Raw genomic sequence first — 23,794 nt, 5'->3', positions numbered from 1 at the left:
TGTAACCGACCAAAGTGCTTTAATACAGTGAATTAGCAAGCTGGTCACTGGATTCAATTACAATTCTGGACACAAAGTACTGTACAGGGCATATTTTCTGCTCCTTTGTGGAGCAATCCAGCCATGCAGTTACCTGTTTACCTGTTTATCCAACCACCTTGACATTTCACACCTGGGTGGAGAAGAGCAATGTAGACTGTATTCTCCAAAAAATATAAAGGATTAGAGGAGCAGAGGTAATATCTAAAAGTATTAAAAACAAAATAAATAGTGTACATGCATGATATACAAGGCAAGGCGGGCTAATTTATTTCAAACTGGTTGGGAGGAGACGGGTTTAGGGGGTAGGGTGGTGTAGGGGGGGGGGGGTGAAGAAAGAAAATTGAGGGAAGCTGACTGCATGTGTCAGAGGTACAATGTACAGTATGTACCCCATGAAATTCAATTTATGACATTAGGCCGCTGAACTTTTCTTTTCAAAGTGTTTCGAAACAGATAATGAACACACCACATTGACAGGAGTATTTTGGCCATATCCAAGCTACCTCAAGCACACACTTGAAAAAACGTACATAAAAAGTACAGGTGTTTGTTGAGCTGTGGAAAATTACATTGCTTTGGCACTGGGTGCATTGCATGGGGGCAGCATAAAAATTAAATAAGTTTGAACTTCAGCCCCCCCCCCCAAAAAAAAGTACATGATAATGATGGCATTCACTCCTGCAGAAACAATTCTGCACATGATATATTCAGTCCTGATTGCACAGGGGAAGCTATGGAAGTAAGCCCATGCTAGCAATCCCACTCCCAATTTCTTCTTGTGCCCTTTCTTTCACACTTCACCTTCATGCAATAACTTTCGATCAATGAACTCTATATTAGCTATGTTCACAATTTCACATGGTCCCATGGTAGTTATAAACCTTAAGTTTGCGAAACCTCAAAGTTGAAAACAATGTTCCACTAACAAGCAAAGACGAGGGTTCACACGGAACCGAAATAAAGTTAACTACAAGCTGGGGAAATAAGCATTCATTTAAACTACAAGCCGGCATAACCTCAAAGTTAATTGCGTCCTCATGGCACATTACTTCAAGTGAGGACCCCATCTGCTCGTAGTTATCACTTAAGATCGGTTATGGTTTGTAACTTCAAGTTAACGAAAGTTTTGCAACCACGAGTGCATCCACAAAGTCCTTACTACAAGATAACGTTTACATTTATAACTACGACCATAACTTCCACTTTACAGACCCTGTGTTGTGTGAACCTTGCTACCGAATCCTCAGAAGCCGAGGTTAGAACAATACCGAGGGGTCACGTACATACAATACACTGTTATCTTTGCTTCTGTCTCTCCATTACCCATAACACAGTGTTAATTTTTGTATCAATGAGTACACACACAATTTTAAGGGTTGAGTTGGGATAAAGGTAAAAATAGTTTGAGGTTCCTTGTCCTTTTTGTGTCGGTTTGGAAGATTATCTCTAGAGAAATGTCCCCTGAAAAGGATTGCTTTTAAAATGTGGCAAATAAAATTAGAAACAAAAAATAATAAACACACACACAAGCCCATACATAGAGGTCACCCCCTCCAAGGGGGCACATTTTGTACTAAAGGTACAATGTACATACATCATGTACCAATATGTCACTTGGGTTTCAAAAAGAGGGCACAGGCTGGATGTAGCCCCCCCCCCCCCCCCCCCCCCTCTGACTTTGGAAGAATTTATGATTGCCTTTCATAAGAACATTCAAACATATGAAATATTTATGACAGAAGGTCTGAATAGTCATATGATGTAAACAAAATCTAGATTTCAACTTAATTTATGGGATTTCATGCTTCCTAAAACGGCTCAGAATCATTGCGACCATGCTTCAGACCAGTACTCACAGTAGGAGCCAATTTGACCATTTGTTTTAATCAGAGTCTAGAGTAGAGAGTTAAATGCACTAAAATTGTTATTGTTAATATTCTTATCATTATTCATGATGGATGATGGCAGTTGTTTAGATTTCCATATCTTATGGAAAAATAAAATCTACCCTTTCTTCTTCTTCCATGCAGCTGCAGTCGAATAGCAGCCTCTTATTAATCTTAGAGAACTATTATCCCCAAACAATAACTTTAGTTGTTCTGAGAGATTTATTGCATTCTTGCCCATCAATCTACAAGATTCGCAACCAAAGTTAATGAGAAAGGCATAAAGTAGTGCTCAACCAAAAAATTACTTTTTTTTTTACGAGGGCTCTTTTCAGATTTTCCCTTAAAAAAATAGCCCCCCTTAATTATTTTGCGGTGGCTATTTTGGAGCTCAGGGGGGCTTTTTTTTTTTAAAGGTTGTATTTTTTTTAAACGCGGTTTTACCTAATTAAATTCCAAGCAAAGGCAAATATAGATACAATTGTAGCGTACATATGTCGTGTAGAGTATTGCAGACATTCAGATACCCATGATTTATTCACTTTGTGTTAAACGTGTGGCTTTATGATTTACATATTTTAAAGCCATATTGTAAGCTGTAACAATAAGTTGTGTTTTTCCTTAGCCATCATACTACTAGCAACCAAATTGGTAGGTAATATGTTATTTAGTCTTTTTTTCTGTCCCAAATTTAATTGTTATCATGGACAATGCAATCCCATTAAAAAAAAATGTAGACCAACTCCCTTTAAAATTGTGTTATTTAGACCATTTATAACCATTAAATGTGAGTAAATATTTTTACTGTTGTCCCACATACCGATGTAGGGTCTATTTGTTATGCCGAAACATGCAAAATCATGGCCTTATTTTTTTTTTTATAGACTCTAATTCTAAAGGCCAAGCCAAAGCTAGTTTCATTTCGGAGACAGAAATTGATGTCATCATCACTCATGACAATTGGCCTGGCATCGATCGTATATAAATAATTTAATTTAATTAAACAGTTGTAAGAAAGATTCTGAGGAGTAGGAACATACTTTATATATTTATTTACGGTTTTTTTATAACAAAATTCAATTTCTGTGTACGAAACTTGCTTTATACCGATTTTACAGGAAAAAATCCGGCATTGATTTTGCACGTTTCGTTATTACAAATATATCAGTATGTGGGACAACAGTAAAAATATACTCGCATTTAATGGTTTTAACTTATAAATAACACAATTTTAGACGGAATAACATTTTTTTTAATGGGATTGCATTGTCCATGATAAAAATTAGGGCCAGAAAAAAGACTAAATAAACATATTACGTACCAATTTGGTCGCTAGCAGTTGAGCTCTCGTCACTCGCAAATACTTATTTGCTTCATACAAGGAGCGTGCGGGCGCGCGCTGGAGCTGAGCTAGTACGTTTCTGTGTATTGTGAACGTGTGCGAACTGCGTATGCATTCATGCTGTGCACGAAACTACCTGGCCGGTGGCCTGTCCGGCCGCTGGGAGCTTAGGCGCAGGCAGGCGGATACCGCTGTAGATCTAGCTACAGTAGGTACGACCGCCGATCCGCTGCAACTCACAAAACTTTTAAAATGTTGATGGAAGTTTCTAGTTTTGGAGTTGGTAGTTGGAACGGAGATTTCACTCAGACACATCAATAAATTGGTTTATTAATTCATAGGGAATATCAATTTATGGCGGGGGCGATTTTTCAAGATATATTGATTTTTTTTCGCCCTCGTCTTGATTTTTACCGTGGCGATTTCAGAGGTTTAGGGGGCGAATCGCCCGTCGCCACCGTGTATTTTTTTCGTTGGTAGTGCTGTAGCCGAACCGGCGAACCGGCGAACCGAACGGAATTTCACCGAACATGGCACTTCCCAACCGAACCGAACCGAACGCAAAGGCCTGGTTTGGATGTTCGGCAAAAAAAATGTAAAACGTTTTTGCAAGCTACTAAACTTGTCATTTTGTACCTAATTTTCATGTCATGATTGCTCATTTTACATTTAATTTTTTCCCATTTTCCGCCTTTGTGATTTATGCCTATCCAGTAGTGGACACGACTTCACTGGCGCCATTTAAATCCCAAATCCTGACCTCTGCTACGTCGCGATCGCAAGCCATAGACAACAATACATGTCGTAAGAAAATAACCCTAGTTAACCGTCTACTTTTATGGGTTGTCCGTCTTCCCGAGGATTTATCGTTCATAATGTGAAAGTCAATGTAAAAATAAATGCATCAAGAAAATCATAGCGGAAAACATTTTTTGCATCGCCAACGCGCCGATCAAAAATATGAAATGTCTGGGAAAATGCAGATGATCCTTATTTTCATAATTCATATTTCATTAAATATATTTTCACCTAGATCTAGACTAGGCAGGTCATTCCATCCCATTCATTCATCACATCACAGTTATTCCATCACAGTTTACACACATTCTAGGCCCAACCGGCAACCGGCGCGCCGGTAGGGCCTAACTGTTAGCCCTAGAATGCGGTGTTACCGTTACTCGTTACTAAATACTAGTCACACATGATCATGACCAAGTCCAAGCAGAGAAAAGAATCTAATCTACCAATCCACATTGTAAAGGCATTAATACATACGTCGTGAGGATCTTTGCCTTCAAAGCTTGACTGCCCGTTTACTAAACATTTTTCTTTGATTCCAGTTCCTGGCATTCTTCAATGTCTCATGCAGTTTGAATGAACACGCCTCTATCTCTAGCTCTCTCTCATATGCACACATGCTATGCTTGCAAAGGATGAATGGAAGAAAATAAAATGCGTACCGAATATATGGTGCCCCGCCTTCCTCCTAGCGACGACCTTGTCCAACGAGCCGAGATCGAAGATGGTGGACTTTGTCTCCGCGCACGCGCACGCACTCGCTCAATATCCGCATCTAGCTATGTAAATCTTGCCCACGCACGTCGCACGTGCATGCACCGTACTTTGAAATGAAGAGCGCAGTTAATCATGACATTGCAACGCCCGCGCTTAACTCCTATACCTACTGCACATGCAGCGCTAACGTAGGTTATGTTGCGGCATCTAGACGCGCTATGATATCTCTAGTACGTGAAATTTGCACACCGGTGGGGGGGGGGGGGTGCTTGCAGGGGTACAGGGAGAGGGGTATGATTGGCTAACCCAGACCTATAACAACTTTTCAGAATATTTTTTAACAAGATTATTATATTCATGATTCATCAATAGAGGATAATTATGAAGTTTCTCTCCCCATCTGCATTGTACGTCGCTCGATCTCTCGATCGGGGCGCCGCGATATCTCTCAGCTCTCTCTCCCTCCCTCTCCCAATACCCCCCCCCCCTGCTCTCTCTCTCTCTCTCTCTCTCTCTCCTTCTCGTTCTCCCTAGCTCCCTCTCAAGCTCTCTTCCCCTCTCTCGATCTCTCGATCTGTATCTGTCTCCCCCCCCCCCCCCACCCCCCCCCCCCCCCCCCCCCCCCCCGTCTCTCGATCCGGGTCGATCTTTTTCTAACATGCTCGAGTCACTTTTTCTCTATCATATACTCTTCTGTTTGAATGCCTCATATCATTATTCATATTGTAACAATTTAAAAAGGAAAAAACATACAAGATAGATTCCATCTTTATATATCTCGATCTATAACATTCGACTCCCTGGCGCCCCCCCCCCCCCCTCTCTCTCTCTCTATCTTCTTCCTTGTATTGATGACTTCTCGTCATAATTGCACACTCAAAACTCAAATCCGATGTCGAATCCGTCAGAAATCTATAAAATTCATTAAATAACGACTCCTAAAAACCGTAAATTGCCATATAACTTCCGTTTTGTCTCAATTTTTTTTTAAAGTAGGGCCTACAGTATGCTGATCTTATCGTAGCATAACAAAAACAACCGATTGTTATGCATGATATAAATACCGCCCTCTAAAGTTCTGAAATTACTTTATCTTTGTAATAACTAAATAATACAATCATGACAGTAAACAATATGTCATAAATAATTGTCTTTAAGCTTGCCCCTATTTGCATCTGGCTCGAGCTTGCATGGTCATTTGGTACTGGATGATTAACTTGGGAAAATGTAATTGTTTACATAATCACATTATATGTCTTATTCATCCTAATTCTAATGTTTTCTGAATGTTTTCTAGACAATTTCATTTTTGTAGATCATACTTCTATCTAGCTTTATGTCTCGATCATGGTAATTTTTAGGGAAACGCAATCAAGGCAACGCTTTATGAATTATATCAACAATCTTTCGCCATTGCTGCTCTTTAATCTACTACGACAAGCGCAGTAACAAATTTATTTTTCAGGACTCATGATAAATTCGTTTATTTTAACAGTTGATTCCGCTCAGTTGATGCTATTGTTCGAATTATTTAGCAGAGAAAGCTAGAAGTGAACATTCTCACGACTTACAACCAGGCGCGTACGCAGGGGGGGGGGGGGGGTTGGGGTGGAATCCCCCCCCCCCCCCCCCCCCGTATGTGTGTTTTGGAGGAATCCCCCCCTTAAATTTTTTTTGGGGTGCTAAAGGGTGACCAAAAAAAAGTGACCTAACCCCCCCCCCCCCCCCGCCCCAAATGAATGAAATATAATTTTTCAAATTTTCGAGACAAAAAAAAAAATTAATAGGGACACTTGTCAAAGTAATAGCACTTCTTAAAAAGTTAAATGGCACTTTTCCAATGTAAAATGGGGCACTTTTTGGGTGGTTGAAAAATGAGACAATCAGAAAAAGAAAGGAAACCACTTCAAATTAATTTATGAATTGCAATTATTTTATTACAAATCTATAAAATTATTGCACCAAATCTTGATCTGTACGGCAATTTAGTTGAATCATCCAATTCTGTATAATGTGAATACAAAGGTAAGTTTCCACTTAATCATATGTGTTTCCATTTGATTTCACATCAAATAAAATTTGTTTTCATGAAAATACAAGTACCTGGTATGATTATTCTTGGTGTGACTAACCTAGTTTTTAATCAGATAAATTACTAATTAGCTGTCGTGAAATTGTTTCTGTCTTCATTTCGGCCGTCGAATTCAACTGCCTGTGCTGTACAACAAAATCAATCTGTTATGCACTTTACTATTGTCTGTCTGTGGTAGACCTTCGCATAATTCTGATAATCCATATACCGGTATGTATCTACAAATATTTTCAGTAAAATGAAAATGATTAACATTTAGCAGGTTAATAATGGAATGCACATCTTTTGTTATCAAACTTGTAAGCCATTGGAAACTGCATAAGAAAAAAAATATAATCAAACAGTTCAGATAATATCGATGTCTGTTCAACTACATGTATTATGTTTTCTTTCCATTAATTGTTAATTTTGTTTACACTGGAGTGAACAAATATTTTTCTCTGAGTTGTTTCAATGTCACAGATGAAAGTAATCATGAAATATGATTAGGGCAAGATCTAAAAGTCTACTCTGGACAAAAAATTGCAAAGACCAAACTGCTGTAATTCTTTTCAACCCATTGCAGTCTACTGAGTCTAGTGTTATCTTTTAGGGACGTTTCATTTTTAAACTTTTCATCTAGTCTGCACTGTTATGCAAATTGTACACGAAAAGAAAGTGCAAAGTTCAATGGAAAATTTGTGTCCATTTCTGAGTCATTACATTGTGCCGTTTGTGATTAAGACCAATATAATACAGAATAATCATTGAAGTCTCTGAATCAGCAATGCAGAGAAATTTATAGTCACTATTTTGTGTACAAATTGGCAATTTCTTGAGTTTTTGTGTGTGTAATTTGGAATTTCCATTCACGTTTATGTTTTGTACTTCTAGTGGAAAATACAAACAACTGGGGAGGAAAAGCGGTTCAATAAAGTTTTAAGCGTTACAAAACTCTGAACTGCTATGGGTTTAATTGATAGAGGAGCAATTAAAGTGGATTAAAAGATAAGAAAATGATTTGATAAATGACACCTGACAAAAGATTGCTCTAAATCTTCTCTTATCCTACTTAAACTTAATAAGTAATTTTAGAAGTTTATTCTTTTTTCATTCATAGATGACTGTTTAAATGCTTAAGCTTTAAACTTGTGGATGATCCAACAAATATATTTCACATAAATTTGACCCACATTTTATTTCATCAACTCAGAGAAGTTTAGTGTCTACTTTTTATGATGTTATATATTTTTGTTAATTTCTGACGTTGTATTATGAAAACTATCTTATTTTTGATGATAGGAGAAAATGTTAAATTGTCAATGGAAAGTGAAATTGTGCAGAATCACACTTATAATTTTTGCATGCGCCGATGTCTCATTTAACTTTACTTAAACACAGCCAGCTTTGGGCAGACATTAACCAATGTTTTGTTATAATTCATATCTTATGAACATAAATGATAATATCATTTTCAGAACACCACCCCTGGTTTAACAGTGGTGTTAGAAACTGGGGGAGAGCAATCGTCAGTGGACTCAGGATCAGATATGTCGCAGAATCAGCCTTTGGATATCATACATGACACGTTTTCTTCTTTTTCTATTGTTGATCTTCAAAGGGCTATGCAGCCTATCACAACGATATCTGTAAAAAGATTACCAGTTTGGTATGCAGGGACACTAAACACAGGGTTAACACCTTACTCTTTGCAATAAGTGTAGTGTCTTAAGGTTCATAGGATGTGACTCTCCTGCATACGGGGCCTCCAGGTAATGTTCTAGTACGAGAAACGGAGTGTTTCCACCTGAGCCTGAGCCTGCATGGAGGACATTTTGGTATTTCTGGCTGCTCCGATTGTACCACACTGCCTCCTTACGAAAGAGTACAAATTTACAAGTACTTGTAGAGACAGGCCCTTTGATCATTCTCCTTGACAGCAGGTTTTGTCTCTTCAGTCTTCATGGCCATTCACGTTGGCTTCAGCAACCTGGCCTTGAGTTCCACTCCGGGAGAAGCCTGATAGGAGACTAGCCATCTGTCCCATCATGCCTAGATCACTGCCTAGATCACTGCCTAGATCACTGCTTGCTGACTTCTGTACTGTCTGCGTCGTAAGCTCGGTGAGCATATTCTCCAGCTTATTCAGGCGGAGGTCAAAGTGCGCTTGTAACGTGTCCAGTTTGGCGTCCAACCTGGACATCATTTTGGCCTCCATATTGGCAAGGAATGATTCAAGATGGTTCTCAAGAGAGTTTTGGGACACGCCAGGTTGATCGGTCTTCTCTTCCTTGTTGTTGCTAGAAAGAGAATCGCAAAAGAGAAAAGGAAAGATGGCGATGTATTTCACAAAAGCTATGTCAAACAGAGAGACAAAATACAGCACGATGGATTGTATTCTATTTCACTGAGATTGAGACGAAGTTTTATTCAATAAAGTAAAAACCAACGGTCTCACTTCATTTATTAAACTTCCAATAAATGGTTTAAATCTTAGTAAAATGGAAACCTGTAAGTATCAGTGCCAAGAGTATCGACAAGCATGTTTTATGATATGCCATAATAATTAATTTGATAACAAATAAATTTTAAAATACCTCAGTTTTTATTCATATAATTCGAAATCCTTCAAGTGAGGAAGGTCAATATTACCTACACAAATGCTGGTGCAATTTTCCTTTTTGAAGACATTTACATCTTTTATTGAATTAGCATAAAGTAAATTTTGAGAGTTGGAGCCCAAATATGCAGAAGCTAGTCTTCACCGATTAATTCAAGATTTAAATATCAACAGTAATTCTCAGTCTGGCTTTAAATCACATATTTGTGACATGTAATTGAATCAGAGCCCAACACAAACATGATGATTCAAACTATGGGACCTACTAAATAGACCGCATTAACACATTAAGTGACATGCATCAACGCATGTGAACATAAAGTATGGAAGTTGTTTTACATACCTATTTTCTTGGTCCTGCTTGGCTTTGTTTTTGGCATCTTGTTCTTCTCTTGACCTCATGTTAGTGACATCTGTACACATCATCTTCAGGGCTCCATACATGCTTTCTTTACCAGGGGAATCCCCTCCGCCACCTCCACCACCTCCAAATGATGACATCATCTATATGAAATGTACACAAAAAACTAAATTAACAAACCAGTCACACCCACAGTCCTTGAAGTTGCCTCCCTTAAAACCTGTCTGCACTAGTTTGGCCAGGAGGGATTGTACCGCCCTGTGTGGTCACTGTCAGGTGGTTCTCTCATCAGATCAGCTGCCAATTAACATAAGAAAAAGGGGGTCATGGGGGACCAACGGGTGCCGTTTAGGCATTGTTTGCTATATAGAGGGCGCAAGTAGCTACAAGTAGTGCAGTCCAGCTTTAAAGGACTATTTCCTCAGCATCTGGACGATTCTTTCTTAATTTGGAACTATGAAACTATCAGAGTAATGGGCATACAACTTTTAGTCCTATCCAAGGAACTTGGTAATGAGGATTCACATCTTACAAAAGGGCACTTGAACATCCATTTGGTTTTGAATCTGTGACCTTCTTGTTAATAGATAACTTCTCTACCACTAAGTTAATACCGTTGTAGCCCTGACATCACCAGACACCTGATAATATACCAAACAAAAAGTTACATTTTACTGAACGACCAAAATCTTTTTTCGATGATCAGTTGTATAGTCTTATTTGGCAGTGTGATGAAAATTCAGTTGGATAAAACAATTTTTTATAGATCTGGGCCCCGTATTTAAAAGAGTTGATATCCATTGCTATGTACATAGGAGATCATAAGAGACTGCAAACTTGCAATTGATTGGAGGACTTGTAAATGACTTGGATCAATCGCAACTCTTTGTAAAACAAAGCACCTAGGCCTATCATTTTCCACTTAGATACAGTAAGACTATATGACAATTATTTAACCTTTTTCAAGAGGTATGGAGGAATATGTTGGCTTCTTACCTTGAGCATCACATTAGGACTAGCAGCAACCTGGCCTTGATTGCCACTCCGGGAGAAGCCTGAAAGGAGACTAGCCATCTGTCCCATCATGCCTAGATCACTGCCTAGATCACTGCTTACTGACTTTTGATTGGCTGCGGATTCAACCACAGCAGCCTGAAAATCTTGCACTACAGATGATTGGTTCTGTACACATGGAAAATGATGAAAAATTACATTCAAACTACGCTACTTCCAGTGAAACATAAAGACCACTCAAGGGTTATAAGAAAATCAGTTGCTACACACAGTTGGTCTTAATGTACAGGTTCCTTTAATACAATCAAATCAAATAAAATAAATCAATTCTAAATGCAGGGCTCAACATTAACAGACGCCAAGGACACATTGGCACTCAAAATCGAATTTCGAACCTCATAACTTTCATTTTTTTTTTAACTTAGGGCTGATGCACACAAACTGTAAAATGTTAAATCTGAACCCATCCCTTATGTGCAGCTCAGTAATAAGAAACAAGAAATACATTCTTTATTGATATGTGGTGTTTCTATACAAGTGGTTGCTTTTAAAGCAGATTTGACAGTTTCCCAAGTAGTATGAAAAATTACACAGCTTCCTCACTTTACAGGAATCTTACCATTTTTTCTCATCCACCACCTCAAATGTAATGACCATGTCACTGCATATTTTCAACCTACAAACTACCTTTCAATAATACCAAAGATTTAAAGCCTGTCTGCACTAGTTTAGCCAGGAGGGATTAGACTTCCCTGCATGGTCACTGACAGGTGGTTATCTCATCAAATTAGCTCTCAATAAACATAAGAAAAAGGGGACCATGGAGGACCAACGGGTACCGCTTAGGCATTGTTTGCTTTATAGAGGGCGCAAGTAGCTACATGTACGAGTAGATCGGTCTTGCTTTAAAAAATTCCTGCAAAGAAAGCCTGAGTAACAAATATTCCCCAACCTTCTGGTACTGCTCAACGGTATTCATGAGACTCTCTGCTTCCTCTGAAATGGGCTGCTGGGATGCCAGAAGACCTCGCACGTGGTCCATGTTTACGTTGCCATGACGACCTTGAAGAAGAGGCATCTTGCTGCTCCTTCTCAACGTAAGGTGAATGTGATGAAGATGGAGGAGGTTCTCATCAGCCAAAGACACAAACTGTTCGATAGAAGAAAGGAAGCAATAAATCGGGTAATCCACAAAAATCAAATATGGGAAATTAGAATGGGAAATGAGTATGAACTGATGATGTAGGCAAAGCACAACGTCCCTTGAGGCATGGGGCTCTAACTTCTCTAAGGTTCTTAGATCCACTCTGGTGCAATCTGGAACATATTATGAAACATTTTCAAACACACTTCACAACTACTATTTCATACATAATTTTTGTTGTGAATGAATAACTTGTTTTTTTTTTTCAGCTTTGAAAATCCACAACAGTTATGGATTTTCAAACCTGTAGCTTTTCTGTAGCTGAGTTTTGTCCACATGTCACTGTTACATATTAACTCCTTGTGGACCATGCTGAATAAATACATATAAATATATCCCAGATTTTGAATAAAAGATAATTTCTACAAAAATATGCCCTATCTGTCAGTGGCCCGGCCAATTCCATCTGTACTCCCTTTCTGAGGAACTTATACATTTTATCTCTAAACCTCTGTCTTGGGTTATTTATGTTCATTCTTGATTTGAGTGTTACTATAGTGCCTTTATAATAAACATATACATTACAGTCAAACATGTCTATAGCGACCACCCAATGGAAACACAACAAGTGGCCTTTGTAGACAGGTTCCTTTAGTACATGATTCAATGAGAAACCATTTTCAAGGGAAACAACAAATATGGCCTTTGTAGACAGGTGGTCACTAAAGCAGGTTTGACTGAAATATCATAACTATCAACCTTTAATTCAACACTGCGATGAGACCTATCTAGCTTGATCTCCTTCTTATAGATGACGTCGTTATCCTCGTCTCCTTCCTTGCCTTCCGCCTCTATCCTCTGTCCTCTCGATGTGCTCAGGTAGCCATCGATGTTATCATGAACCTCTGCATGACGAGCATTGCTCAGGATCGCCATGGCTACCACCTCGGCTCCAGGCTTACATTGGATTCGCAGCATGCACGGCTCTGGGTTCGATTGGTCGGAGGTGGAGAGGAGGACGACTACCGACTGAGGTGAATTGCAACGTGCTTCTTCTTCTTGAGAACTGTAGTGTTAAAGACGAAATGGGAGGAAAGTGTACAGAAAAGATGCATGTACCGACAAAATGAGCCTCATGAATATCATCTTTAAGTCTGACTCTGAAGAGTTAGCATAGGAAACTGCTTTCTTTTAAAATTTAACAAACATTATCAATGACCTAATTGAAGTGAATATTGGGACTCTTCTGTAAACATTAAATTTATTTATTCTGATGGGTTTACTTTCTATTTACTACTTGGTTGGTTGGTCCTCCAAAATACTTGTCTGAGTTTTAACTAGAGGTGCGAATAAGGTGGATTAATTTGTAGAAGGGGGGGGGGGTGAGTCAGGGCTATTTTGAATTTTACAGGCTCAGTGTGGGCGGTAGTCTCCGGTTTAAGCTGGTTCCAATGAATCACACACACTTTTTCCCAATCCCACACTTTTTAGAACTAGGTCTAGTCTAGACCTAGATATCTACTCTAGATAGAAGTAGACCTAGTCTTAGACCGAAAACTTCAGTCTCTCTAATCGTCGGTTGTTCCACTGAGACTACATCTGGCTCCACTAGACCTCCGATTATAGAGACTGAAGGATGGGGACCTCGTACTGTGAGGGACTGTACAGAACAAATGGTTCGGTTCGACCGGACCGCGATGAATGAGATATGCAACAAAATGTTCACTTTTTACATCCTCATAACTGCTGCAATTATAATAAAAATTAAAAATAACATATATCATGATATATAGCTTATTTGACTTACGATAGCTTGCTCATTTAGATCCTAAATTAATGATTAATCCGAGAAAGTCTCGTCGACAACATTATCCGTCTTGGTTTTAGTTGATGAATATTCATTTTTTCTTTTCGAACATCCAATAGCTACCGTAGCTACGTACGAGTCGGCCCGGCTTGACCAACGAACTCCCACGAAACGAGTGCTCTGATTGGCCATTGGCGTAGGTTGACCCAGAAATATACCGGCCGCCGGGTCATATAGCTCTATTTTCGAGTGCATGAACGTAGTTTCACAGTTTCTAAGATACAAATTGGATAATTCATATAAGTAAGTCCGAAAATTTCACATTCTATAATAGGTTAGCAAATTTTGAAAACTGTAATTAGGAGATATATAGACCGACCTAATTTAGACCTACATCTGATTTAGAAATCAGAAAATTAGATCTAAATAAAGAAAATCGGGGAGAAAATGTCGGTAACGAAAAGCTGTTCCGCTGTGGCTCTAATTTACCCACACGGTACGAGATCTCTGGGTTGCCATCTGTATTGGGGAATGACAACAAATGTCAGTTTTATTAAAGAAATGACCCAAATCAGATGGTTATTGCTGTCTAACCTAACTAGACTCTTAGTGTTTAAAATACTGTTACTCCTTAGAACCGTTAGTTATATAACATTGTGAAACAAAATCATCTTGATTTTTAATATATCATCATCAGTCACTGGCTAGCTTGGATTCGGTTTCCGCAGTCAAACTCATGGCAGTCAGGCAGTAACTCAGTAACACCGCTGCCCTGCGCCGAAGGCAGCGCGGCGGCGGCGGAGCTCCCTGGGAGTTAGGCAGGCAGGAGACCCACCACTGCACTGCACTGCCTCATTCATCTGAACCTACCCGAACACTCACCCGTTTTCTTCATTTTCAAAACCACAATTCAAACAAACGTGAATGTCGTAGGGACCATGAGTATTCCAAGTTGGTTTTAATTCAACAAAGCTCCGGGAATCCATTGGTACACGAATTTCTGACTAGGTTTGCGTCCAATTTTCTTCAATACCAGTTTCCTAAAACAAAGTAGTTGTTCAATTAAATGAGACAAATCACAAAAGAAAATTCAACAATCGCCAATGAAATTTATGTTTTCACACAGTTGTAAGCGGATATAATTGCTTCTCTCAAATACTGAACTCTTGCTCTCAAATAAACAGCTTAATCTAATTACAGGAGACGAATATAAAATGATGTCTTGACAAGACCAGATACTGAGTTGCACTACTGAAAACATTAATGACATTAATATGATAAATAAAGAACCAAAATCAGAAACATAAAAATTGAATAATGGAAGAACTCAGGGAAAAGGAACAACTAATAGGAATTATGGAAGGATGATCATGAGGTGTTCTGAATATAAATGAACCATGTGAAGTGATAATAATGGAATGAAATGGCAGCATGATGGGGTGGAAATGGAATGGAAGAAACAAGGTGTGGCATTAATAGCAATGATATTGATGTGTGAAGGTGGAGAGAAGAATGAAGGCCATGAGTTGAAATGTAAAAGAGATTTTAAAAAATTAGAGTATGGAAAGGAAAATATAAAACCATCAAATGGAAAATAAATATTAAATGTCACAAAATATAACGGCTACACAGTATTACAGGAGGAGGGAGGGGGGCATCTAAATTTGTCCAACCAGTAGATCCCATACGTATCACAAAGAATCAATCAAATACTCCTTCCAAAATTAGTATAGATTTGACTCCTTTGTGCTAGGGTGTATTTTCCTCTTCATTACAGAATTTTAACTACAATCAAGTATCGTTTTCTATATGCAAATAGTTCATAGATTCAAAATAGGCCTACTGGTACTCAATAACTGTATTATGGTATAACTCAAATAAACATCACAAACATGTCAAAATAAAGAGATAACATCTGAACTCCTAGAATTTCATATCAAGGAATTAAAGGTGCATCTAAACCTCTCTCACTTCATCTTTCCTTTAACCCCACCCCCTCTCTCTCTCTCTCTCTCTCTCTCTCTCTCTCTCTCTCTCTCTCTCTCTCTCTCTCTTTCTCTCTCCTTTCAAATGCCTTTGTATGCATCATTTCTAATATTTCATTATTATTCACAACCTTGGTAAAAATCAGCTTTTAGCTTAATGCAGTTCTACTGTAACTTAATAAATGCAATACAATATAAATTCTCTCTCTCTCTCTCTCTCTCTCTCTCTCTCTCTCTTCCTCTCTCTCCCTCCCTCCATCTCTCTTTCTCACACACTCAATCACTCTCTCTGATGATTTGCAATAATAATACCATAATGTTCAATAACTACAAACAACTAATTTAAGAATTAATGGGTTTAATACAGATGTAAATAATAACACAGTTCAAACTTCATAAAGGTTATAAAAATATCATTTGGACTTGTGTTTATTTCCACATCCTTTTTTAGTAGGTGTATTTAAACCTGTTTGTTTGTCTCCAACTTAAATTAAAGTTTATCTGTGACAAATCAATTCAACGGAACATGCAGCATCTCCCTATCAATTTGGACGAGAGGATATACATAACATGCATTGAGAGGGATAGTCTACAAATTTCAGACACAGTGTAGAATATTTTCATTCAGAAAATTAAGCCCAGCTAGTTTTTAGTTACAATTAACATTTGACATCTAATTACAATAAATGTCACATGTATGTACTTTTTCTCTTAATTGAATTCAATGGACAAGGTCAAACCATCGAAAAGAGAAAATGGAAAAGAGAAATTTCAAGTTAGAAATACAAGTACATGTAATGTAATGCAAGCTCGAGTGCACCATTTTCACTTGAGGGGGTATGGGGATATTTATATTGGAGGGACATTGTTAAGCACTCATGTACTGGTTTACCATGATACAATAGTATAGCCACGTGGAACCCCTTCCATCAAGAACATGTTCTTTTTTTTGGGGGGGGTGGGAGTTATACATTTTAGCTGTACACAATTTCTTTTTCTGTGATTGGTACGCTTTAAAGCTAAAACCATGTAATCATTTTGAATGATAATTTTAAATGTGTTACATTTTATATTTTGATAAATTTGATCACATACAGCAAAATTATAAGTGGAAGTACCCAAATTACACTGATACTTAGTTCTGCTACATTACAAGGAGACATTACATTCAGACAGTACAAATACAGAACTAGTACTAACATTTTCAAAACCAATTCTTTTATTTCATTTGACAAGCATTTAAGTCAAAGTGGATATGAAAATATCATCACTTTTAAAGAGAAAACTGTTTTTCTAAATAACTTATACATGTATTCCTGCTATTATCTGATTGTGTTTTGGGACTATTCATAATGCTTAGTTCATCATCATATATTATATACCGGTACATATTTCTGATGTGCAGTGTACTTAAATCTTCCTAGGCAATCTCGTCACAAAAAAATTGAATGGGATTTAAATAGCTCAAACAAAAATGTACCTAGAATGTACAATAGCAAAACACCAAGATCAAACTATCCTGTAGTTAGAATGGAAGTATAGGAGCTCTAAAATTGACATGCATGTACCAGCAGACATACATGTATACATGTAAGTCGCAACACCCAATATCGTCGGGACTTATGGAGCCCAATTCATACTGTCTAAAGTACATCTAGAAGTTGAGAGAACAAAATTATTTTTCCAAACAGAAAGGAAAAGGGAGCAGTTGAGAGCAAGAAAAGTATTAACAAGAGTCAATGCCTTTCAGGCTCTCAACAAGGAGAGAAAGCTCTAGTTTTCTGTTCCGTAGAAAAAAATTCTTTCCTTAATCTCCTTCACTAGCTGTTGAACCTCTGGTCTTTGTTTTAAACATTGCATAAATAATAGCGATCATACCAGCTAGAATCACAAGAAGTGTAATAATAGTCACGGGCACGCTCTGCCCTTCCTTTTCTATCGGTAATGGGTATTCTTCCATGTTTCTCGTTGACAACGACTGCCAATGCTGCACCGACATACAATATTGCACTACTTCAGTATATATCTCACTCTGCTACATTAGCAAATACATCAACAGTAAAAATCTTCTAATTTTTTTAAATAAATGTTTATGTTAGACAAATGGCACTTGGCTCAGTTCTCAATGTGTGTATGCTTCTCAAATATCTACACTGTATATTCTTAATGTGATTCATAAGGTCCATTCCAATTCACATAATCATGACACCTTATACTCCTGAAGAGTATTTCCCAGTGATGTGCTGCATACATTCATGCAGTCAATTTCTTCCTGCAAAAGGGCGAGGGAGCAGTGATGTTCACCAGCAGTTCTTCAATAAGGATCAATTCTCATCAAGGCACTTGGCAACCTTTCATTACGTAAATAATTGGTCAGTCATAAAATGCAATGGTAAAAGTCATGTGGCACAATAATCTCTGACAATCTTGCTAATCCTTGATAAACCTTTGACGTACAATCCTCAAGACCAGGTTTGATTGTTGTTGGTTAGCTCTTGCTTTATATTCAGGATTCTCTGCAGATAATATTTCCATTAAACCTTGCATCAGCCTTAAAGTATGAATACTCTCTTCAATCCACGATGACCCAACAGTCTGGAGTCGACTATTCAGTATTACCTCAACTGCTGTGGGGACTTGATTCTTACAGAAATTGTCTATGGACACTTATCACTTCCATCCACCAGCATCGGTCCTCCCTTGACTTGACAAGAAGAACTATACCTAAGATCTATCCAACCTCAGTCTATCCTGAGTTCAATTACAGGTTCAAGTAGTCTGGAACCACTGTTGGGACTTGATTCTTGCATAAATTGTCTATGGACACCAATTACTACCATCGGCCAGCATCAGTCCTCCTGTAACAAGCAGAACAATGTCTACGATCCACCAAACCCCTAATCCACCAACGGTCAGAAGCTTGCCAACTGCTGTGGGGACGTGACTTGATTCTTGCATAAATTGTCTATGGACACCAATTACTACCATCAGCCGGCATCAGTCCTCCTGTAACAAGCAGAACGATGTCTACGATCCACCAAACCCCCAATCCACCAAGGGTCAGAAGCTTGCCAACTGCTGTTGGGACATGACCCATGCAGAATCGGTCTACTCCAAAGAACCCCAGAAAGATGGAAAATATCAGGGTACTGATGAAATGCTGGCCTTCAAATCTGAAAGACACAGAGAGAATTACATAGTGACATACATAATTCATTCAGTAAATAACAGGGCAAGTTTAAGATAATTGGTCTTTTGCTGTCTCATACTTTAATAATAAATCAAGAAACTACACAAAATGGACATGTGTAGCAAGTATTATTTTCCTTTTTGTTTTGTCTAGTTGAAGCTCAAGTAGTTCAACAAACTTGAAAGAATCGTCAGGTACACCTAAAGCTTTGATGTTGGTAACATATGATAAAATACAGTTAATAACTAAATTATTCACATGTGTGCGTAGTCCAATATACATCTTTCTGTGTACAGTGCTTGTGCCAAATTTCTATAATTTTGATGATTCCAGAACCTTGCAGTACACACCAATACTTATCTGCTACATGATCAACCTTTTCTGATCGATTCCACACTGTTTCTTTCACATGCAATTGCATGACCAGAACTCAACTTTATCAATAAACATTAAACTGGTTTTAGCCAAGCCACCAAAATACTGAGATTGAGCATGGGAACATTGCTTCAGAAACAAGTTGAGACAATTGATATTATCATAAATTTGGTTTATCATTATGATCACTGCAACTTTTGGAGTTAATCAATAATAATCAACAGATGATCATTCAAATATAAACGACCACAGTGATTTCAGGTTGCATTTTCAGAATGCACAATGAAATGAAACAAATATAACCAACTGCTCAAATAGTTTGGGACAGTAATAAGCAACAAAAAGAAGTGTAAGAACATTTCTTTTAGTTCTTTACTTTCATGCATTAGAACTAAATTACTAAAACCTTATTCGAGAATACTTACTTTAAACAGGGAATGTTATCTTTAATAAATGTCCTATTTCCGTGACACTCTATGCCTGGGAGAACTCTGCAGATGACTGGTGATTTCTGCACATCTTGGTATTTTTCTCTGCCGTACTATAAACAGAAGATAAAGAGAGGCAGAGACAGAGAGATAGAGAGAGAAAGAGAGAGAGAGAGATAAAAAGAGAAAAAGAGAGAAAGAGAGAGAAAGAGAGAAAGAGAGAAAGAGAGAGAGAGAGAGAGAAAGGCAGAAAAATTGGGAGAAAATGAGAAATGGTAGTGATGTATTAAAGTGCAAGTGATATTTCGGGAATAACATTAAAGAAATCAATGGTTTTTCTTTAGTAAACATTTTATTGTGTCCTCATTAGCTTTACATTACGTCTTATGTTCTACAAGGAAATATCATTTTTACTTTCTTCTAATCTTTTATTTGTTTTTCTGCTTCTTGTTTATGAAATTCAATCTAAAAACATCATTTAATCTCAAATCCAATTGAAAAAATCAACAATATTTGTTTTCTTTTTTCTATGGTTGTTTGTTTGTGTTTTGTTTCTGAATGGGAACTGCGTTATTGGACTGTTAACTGCAAGAACATCATGAATTCCAGTTGCAAGATTGTCCTCAATTCGAGACTGATGAGGCATTTTCTCTGACTGTAACTCAATATGGTGACCATAACTACCCATGATTACAATTTTAAGTAAGCAATATCAAGCGTGGTGACTGGTGGGCTTACCTTTGAGCATCCAGTGCCTAGTTCTCTCCTCAGTGTCTCGTTGCCTTTCAGATCCTCTGGTGCATCACACTCTATAAAGTCATCAGGTCTGTATGCAGCAAGATATCAGGTAAAAGGAAAACACAGGCATAAATATACACATACCGGTACATTATGAGAGTTTATGATGTAGGTTCTGCCTGAAATCACTCCAGCAAAGCATAGAGAGTCAAAGCTAATGCGTATTGACCTCTAGCACTGTACTACGTGTTAATAGGCAGAATTTTCACACATGAATAGTCAATACACTTGAATGCACACAATCATGCCGATGTGGCTGATCGGCAAGTTTGACAGTAGACTTACAATTTAAATTTTTAAATTATTCTTTCTAAGTTAAAATTTAAAAACATTATAGTTTACTGCTATTTAGGTGTCATCATTTTTCACTAAAGTATTGATTTTTAGTGAAATCAGTTGAGTTTTGTACAGTGTTGTTTGAAATGTTGAGAATCAATAGCGCAGCTTTTGATACACAGCCAGGATAGTTAATGCAGCTATGTGTGCCTGAAACGCAGATACAGGCGGTGTACACAGAAAAATCTGTTTTTGCGTTGCCAATTTAATACTTCCTTTTCAATTATAGGCGGAACCAACATCGCGAACTCTCGTAAGACCAACGGTATCAGTTTTTTTTGTAGCATAAATCGCATGTTAGCTCATCATCAGGAACATGTGGAAGCCTGGAAAGTTGAAAAGATTAAATTTTACTGCTATTTAGGTGTCATCAATTGTCACTAAAGTACCGATTTTGAGTGAACTCAGTTAAATTTTGTACAGTGGTGTTTGAAATGTTGACAATCAATAGAACAGTTTTTAATACACAGTCAGGATAGTTAGTAATGCGGCTACATGTATGTGTAGGGTGTCTGAACGATTATTCAATTTTCCCTTTCACGTTTGGGATCATTTTTCACCATTTATACGGTTGGATAATTGAGAAAAAAAATTACTCTGAATAATACATTTAAAATTTCAAGACTCACAGATGTTTCTATCAAAAGATACAGCCCCTAAAATCTAGCCAGTATTCAACCAATTTTTGTCACAATCGACGAAAAAGACGAACACGCAAAGTTATTTTGTTTTGCTAAAATTAGCAAAACAGTTGCATTGTGCAATATGCAAGCGTAGCGCATACTACTAAGTAGCGCATGTTACCAGGGAAAAAAATATACGGGGGCTTGGGGCGAATTAGCACTCAAAATGCCCAAAAGAGCCCCCAAAAGTAAAAAAAAGAGGTCCCAAAATTTGCATAGAGTTCAATACAAAATAATTAAAAAGTGTTATTTTCATGCAAGCATGCTTGAAAAGTAGCCCCAGAAATTTCTTTATTAATTTTTTCCCTGCATGTTACTAATTGAGCGTGATCGCAATCTCCACCTCTGTTGTCTTCCGTGTGCGGGTCCATTCGCCAATTCTCAAACACATACAAGCGGTCCAAATTGCATATGCATGTGCAGATTCTAAGCCATGGGTTTGGGCTGAGCTAGCAGAGCTCACCCCTTTCCTACTTAGCAGTAGAGGCGCTGGTCCGAGAATAAGGATCGTCTTCATAAACGAAGATCGTCTTTGTAAACGTGGACCAATGCGTTCTCAAAAACAAGGATCGTCTGCAAAAAAGCAGATGTTCCATATTTTTGATCGGCACATTGGCGATGCAAAAAACAGATTCCGGGATGATTTTCTTGATGCATTTTTTACATTGACTTAATTGTATAGAGACCTTCACATTATGAGCAATAAATCCTTGGGAAGACGGACAACCCATAAAAGTAGACGGTCAACACGGGTTATTTTCACCTGGGGAATCCAAATTTGGCATTGCCAGCGTGCGGTTCGGTAACCCGAAATCCGCAGAGCGCCAACGAAAAAAAACGTCCGCGAAAATGCAGACGATTTTTTATGAGGACGCATTTTGTCCGCATTTATGAGGATATCCTCGTTTATGAGGACGATCCTCATTCTCGGACCAGCGCTCCTACTGCTTAGCTGATCCTAAATCGGGGGAAGCGTATTTAAAAAGTGTAATGGTTTTGATCCCTTGCCTTGGGGCTAGCGAAAAAATAAGCGCATGGATATATTCCTTACGACTGGGACTAGTTATCGCTAGCTAGGGGGTTATTTCTAAAAAAAGTGGCAGATTTCAGAGCTACAAATACAATGCGAATGGAAACAATGTAATTAAATCGCTGTTTTGACCAAGATATTTTTAGAATTCGGAAATGACGCCCATTTGGAAATATGGAGATAAACCTGCTCTTTCATATGACACCTCATTTATTGAGTATTACCTTCAGGATCACAAGCAATACAAGTTTGAATCTCGATGTTGAAATAAAAACATTGACCAATTTTGCACGTACTTAGGGATGCGCGCAATCTCTATTGGAAGGATTTTACTTTAGCACACAAAATCGAGTGCGCGATCAGACACCCTACTAATTATGTGTGGGACTACTCACAGAAACGAACACTTCACGAGAGGCTCCACTGGATTATATTCAACACCACATTCTTCTGTATAACACTCCTCATGTTCAGGAACTATTATTCTGTCATTTTCTGAGAGAATTTTCGAAGAAACCTCCGTAAGACAGACAACCAGGAAGGAGAAGTAACATAAAATTATGAAAAGGTTCATGGGCGCTGCCATTTTTAAGAAATTGAGGCTCGTGCGCGATTATTGAATTTTAGAATAATAATTTTATATATTTACATATTTATAAACAAATTTTTGGTAATGAATAATTATTCCAACGACTTTTTTCATTCCTTTACTAAACTGATATTATTTTTCAGACATTGTCAACACGAGTCATTTTAATAAACACTGGATATCTCTATGTGGTATGACTGGCACTGAATTGCCAATTTGTTGGGTGAGATTTTTGTCAATAAAATCCCAGCCCCCCCCCCCCAATCAGTGTTATTTAGGGTACGCGTATGCTTGTTCCCTCTTTTTGAAAGCACCCCCTATCTGAGGACTGCCAACATTTCCAAACGCCCCTTTCGCGAGCTTTTCCTGCCTTGGAGACCCCCTAAATCCAAAAAAATGCTCAATGTACTCCCCTAAATTCGGAATAATTTCTCCGGGTGAAAAGTCAAATACACCCCTTTTTTTACAATTCTCGGGCCAGACTTTGTCGCACGAAAAGTACTTCTATACCGGACATTTTGGTAACACGCATGCGGTCCCTCCGTTCTCGGAGTAGGGGGGGGGGGGGATAAAATCAT

The 23,794-nt window shown here is 38.1% G+C and overlaps 3 protein-coding genes across 5 annotated transcripts in view; all 3 read right to left on the bottom strand.

Annotated features, from left to right (window-relative positions):
* Nucleotides 1-4,854, bottom strand: part of LOC590539 (bifunctional UDP-N-acetylglucosamine 2-epimerase/N-acetylmannosamine kinase) — a 35,839-nt gene extending 30,985 nt beyond the window's left edge. The window contains exon 1 of one of the 2 annotated variants that reach the window (XM_030985887.1): nt 4,731-4,854. Coding sequence is in view for 1 of the 2 variants with exons in the window: in XM_030985886.1 (XP_030841746.1) it covers nt 4,546-4,620 (75 nt within the window). In the remaining variant the exon portion in view is untranslated. The other variant, XM_030985886.1, reaches the window with a different exon arrangement.
* Nucleotides 4,855-6,696: 1,842 nt separating this feature from the next.
* Nucleotides 6,697-14,882, bottom strand: LOC581018. Its single transcript, XM_781044.5, has 6 exons — nt 14,685-14,882; nt 12,755-13,061; nt 11,804-12,001; nt 10,834-11,019; nt 9,820-9,980; nt 6,697-9,156 (listed from the first exon to the last, which is right to left on the bottom strand). The coding sequence occupies exons 1-6, from the start codon at nt 14,786-14,788 to the stop codon at nt 8,811-8,813; spliced, it is 1,302 nt and encodes a 433-aa protein (XP_786137.2). The 5' UTR covers nt 14,789-14,882; the 3' UTR covers nt 6,697-8,810.
* A 2,528-nt stretch (nt 14,883-17,410) lies between these two features.
* On the bottom strand, nt 17,411-23,223 carry LOC586237 (TM2 domain-containing protein 2). 2 transcript variants are annotated; one of them, XM_030985885.1, is made up of 5 exons: nt 23,023-23,223; nt 20,519-20,606; nt 19,778-19,893; nt 18,842-18,960; nt 17,411-18,693 (listed from the first exon to the last, which is right to left on the bottom strand). In XM_030985885.1, exons 1-5 carry the CDS (start codon nt 23,211-23,213, stop codon nt 18,605-18,607), a joined length of 603 nt encoding a protein of 200 aa, XP_030841745.1. In that variant the 5' UTR covers nt 23,214-23,223; the 3' UTR covers nt 17,411-18,604. The 2 variants fall into 2 exon arrangements, with proteins under 2 accessions (XP_030841745.1, XP_791119.2); XM_786026.5 differs by lacking the exon at nt 17,411-18,693 and having other exon boundaries at nt 18,740-18,960.
* Between the last annotated feature and the right edge of the window lie 571 nt (nt 23,224-23,794).

Source organism: Strongylocentrotus purpuratus, unplaced genomic scaffold, assembly GCF_000002235.5.
Source record: "Strongylocentrotus purpuratus isolate Spur 01 unplaced genomic scaffold, Spur_5.0 spur5_scaffold_15, whole genome shotgun sequence".
Lineage (NCBI taxonomy): Eukaryota > Metazoa > Echinodermata > Echinoidea > Camarodonta > Strongylocentrotidae > Strongylocentrotus > Strongylocentrotus purpuratus.
The sequence above is the reverse complement of the archived record's forward strand: the minus strand, read 5'-3'. Positions and strand labels throughout refer to the sequence as shown.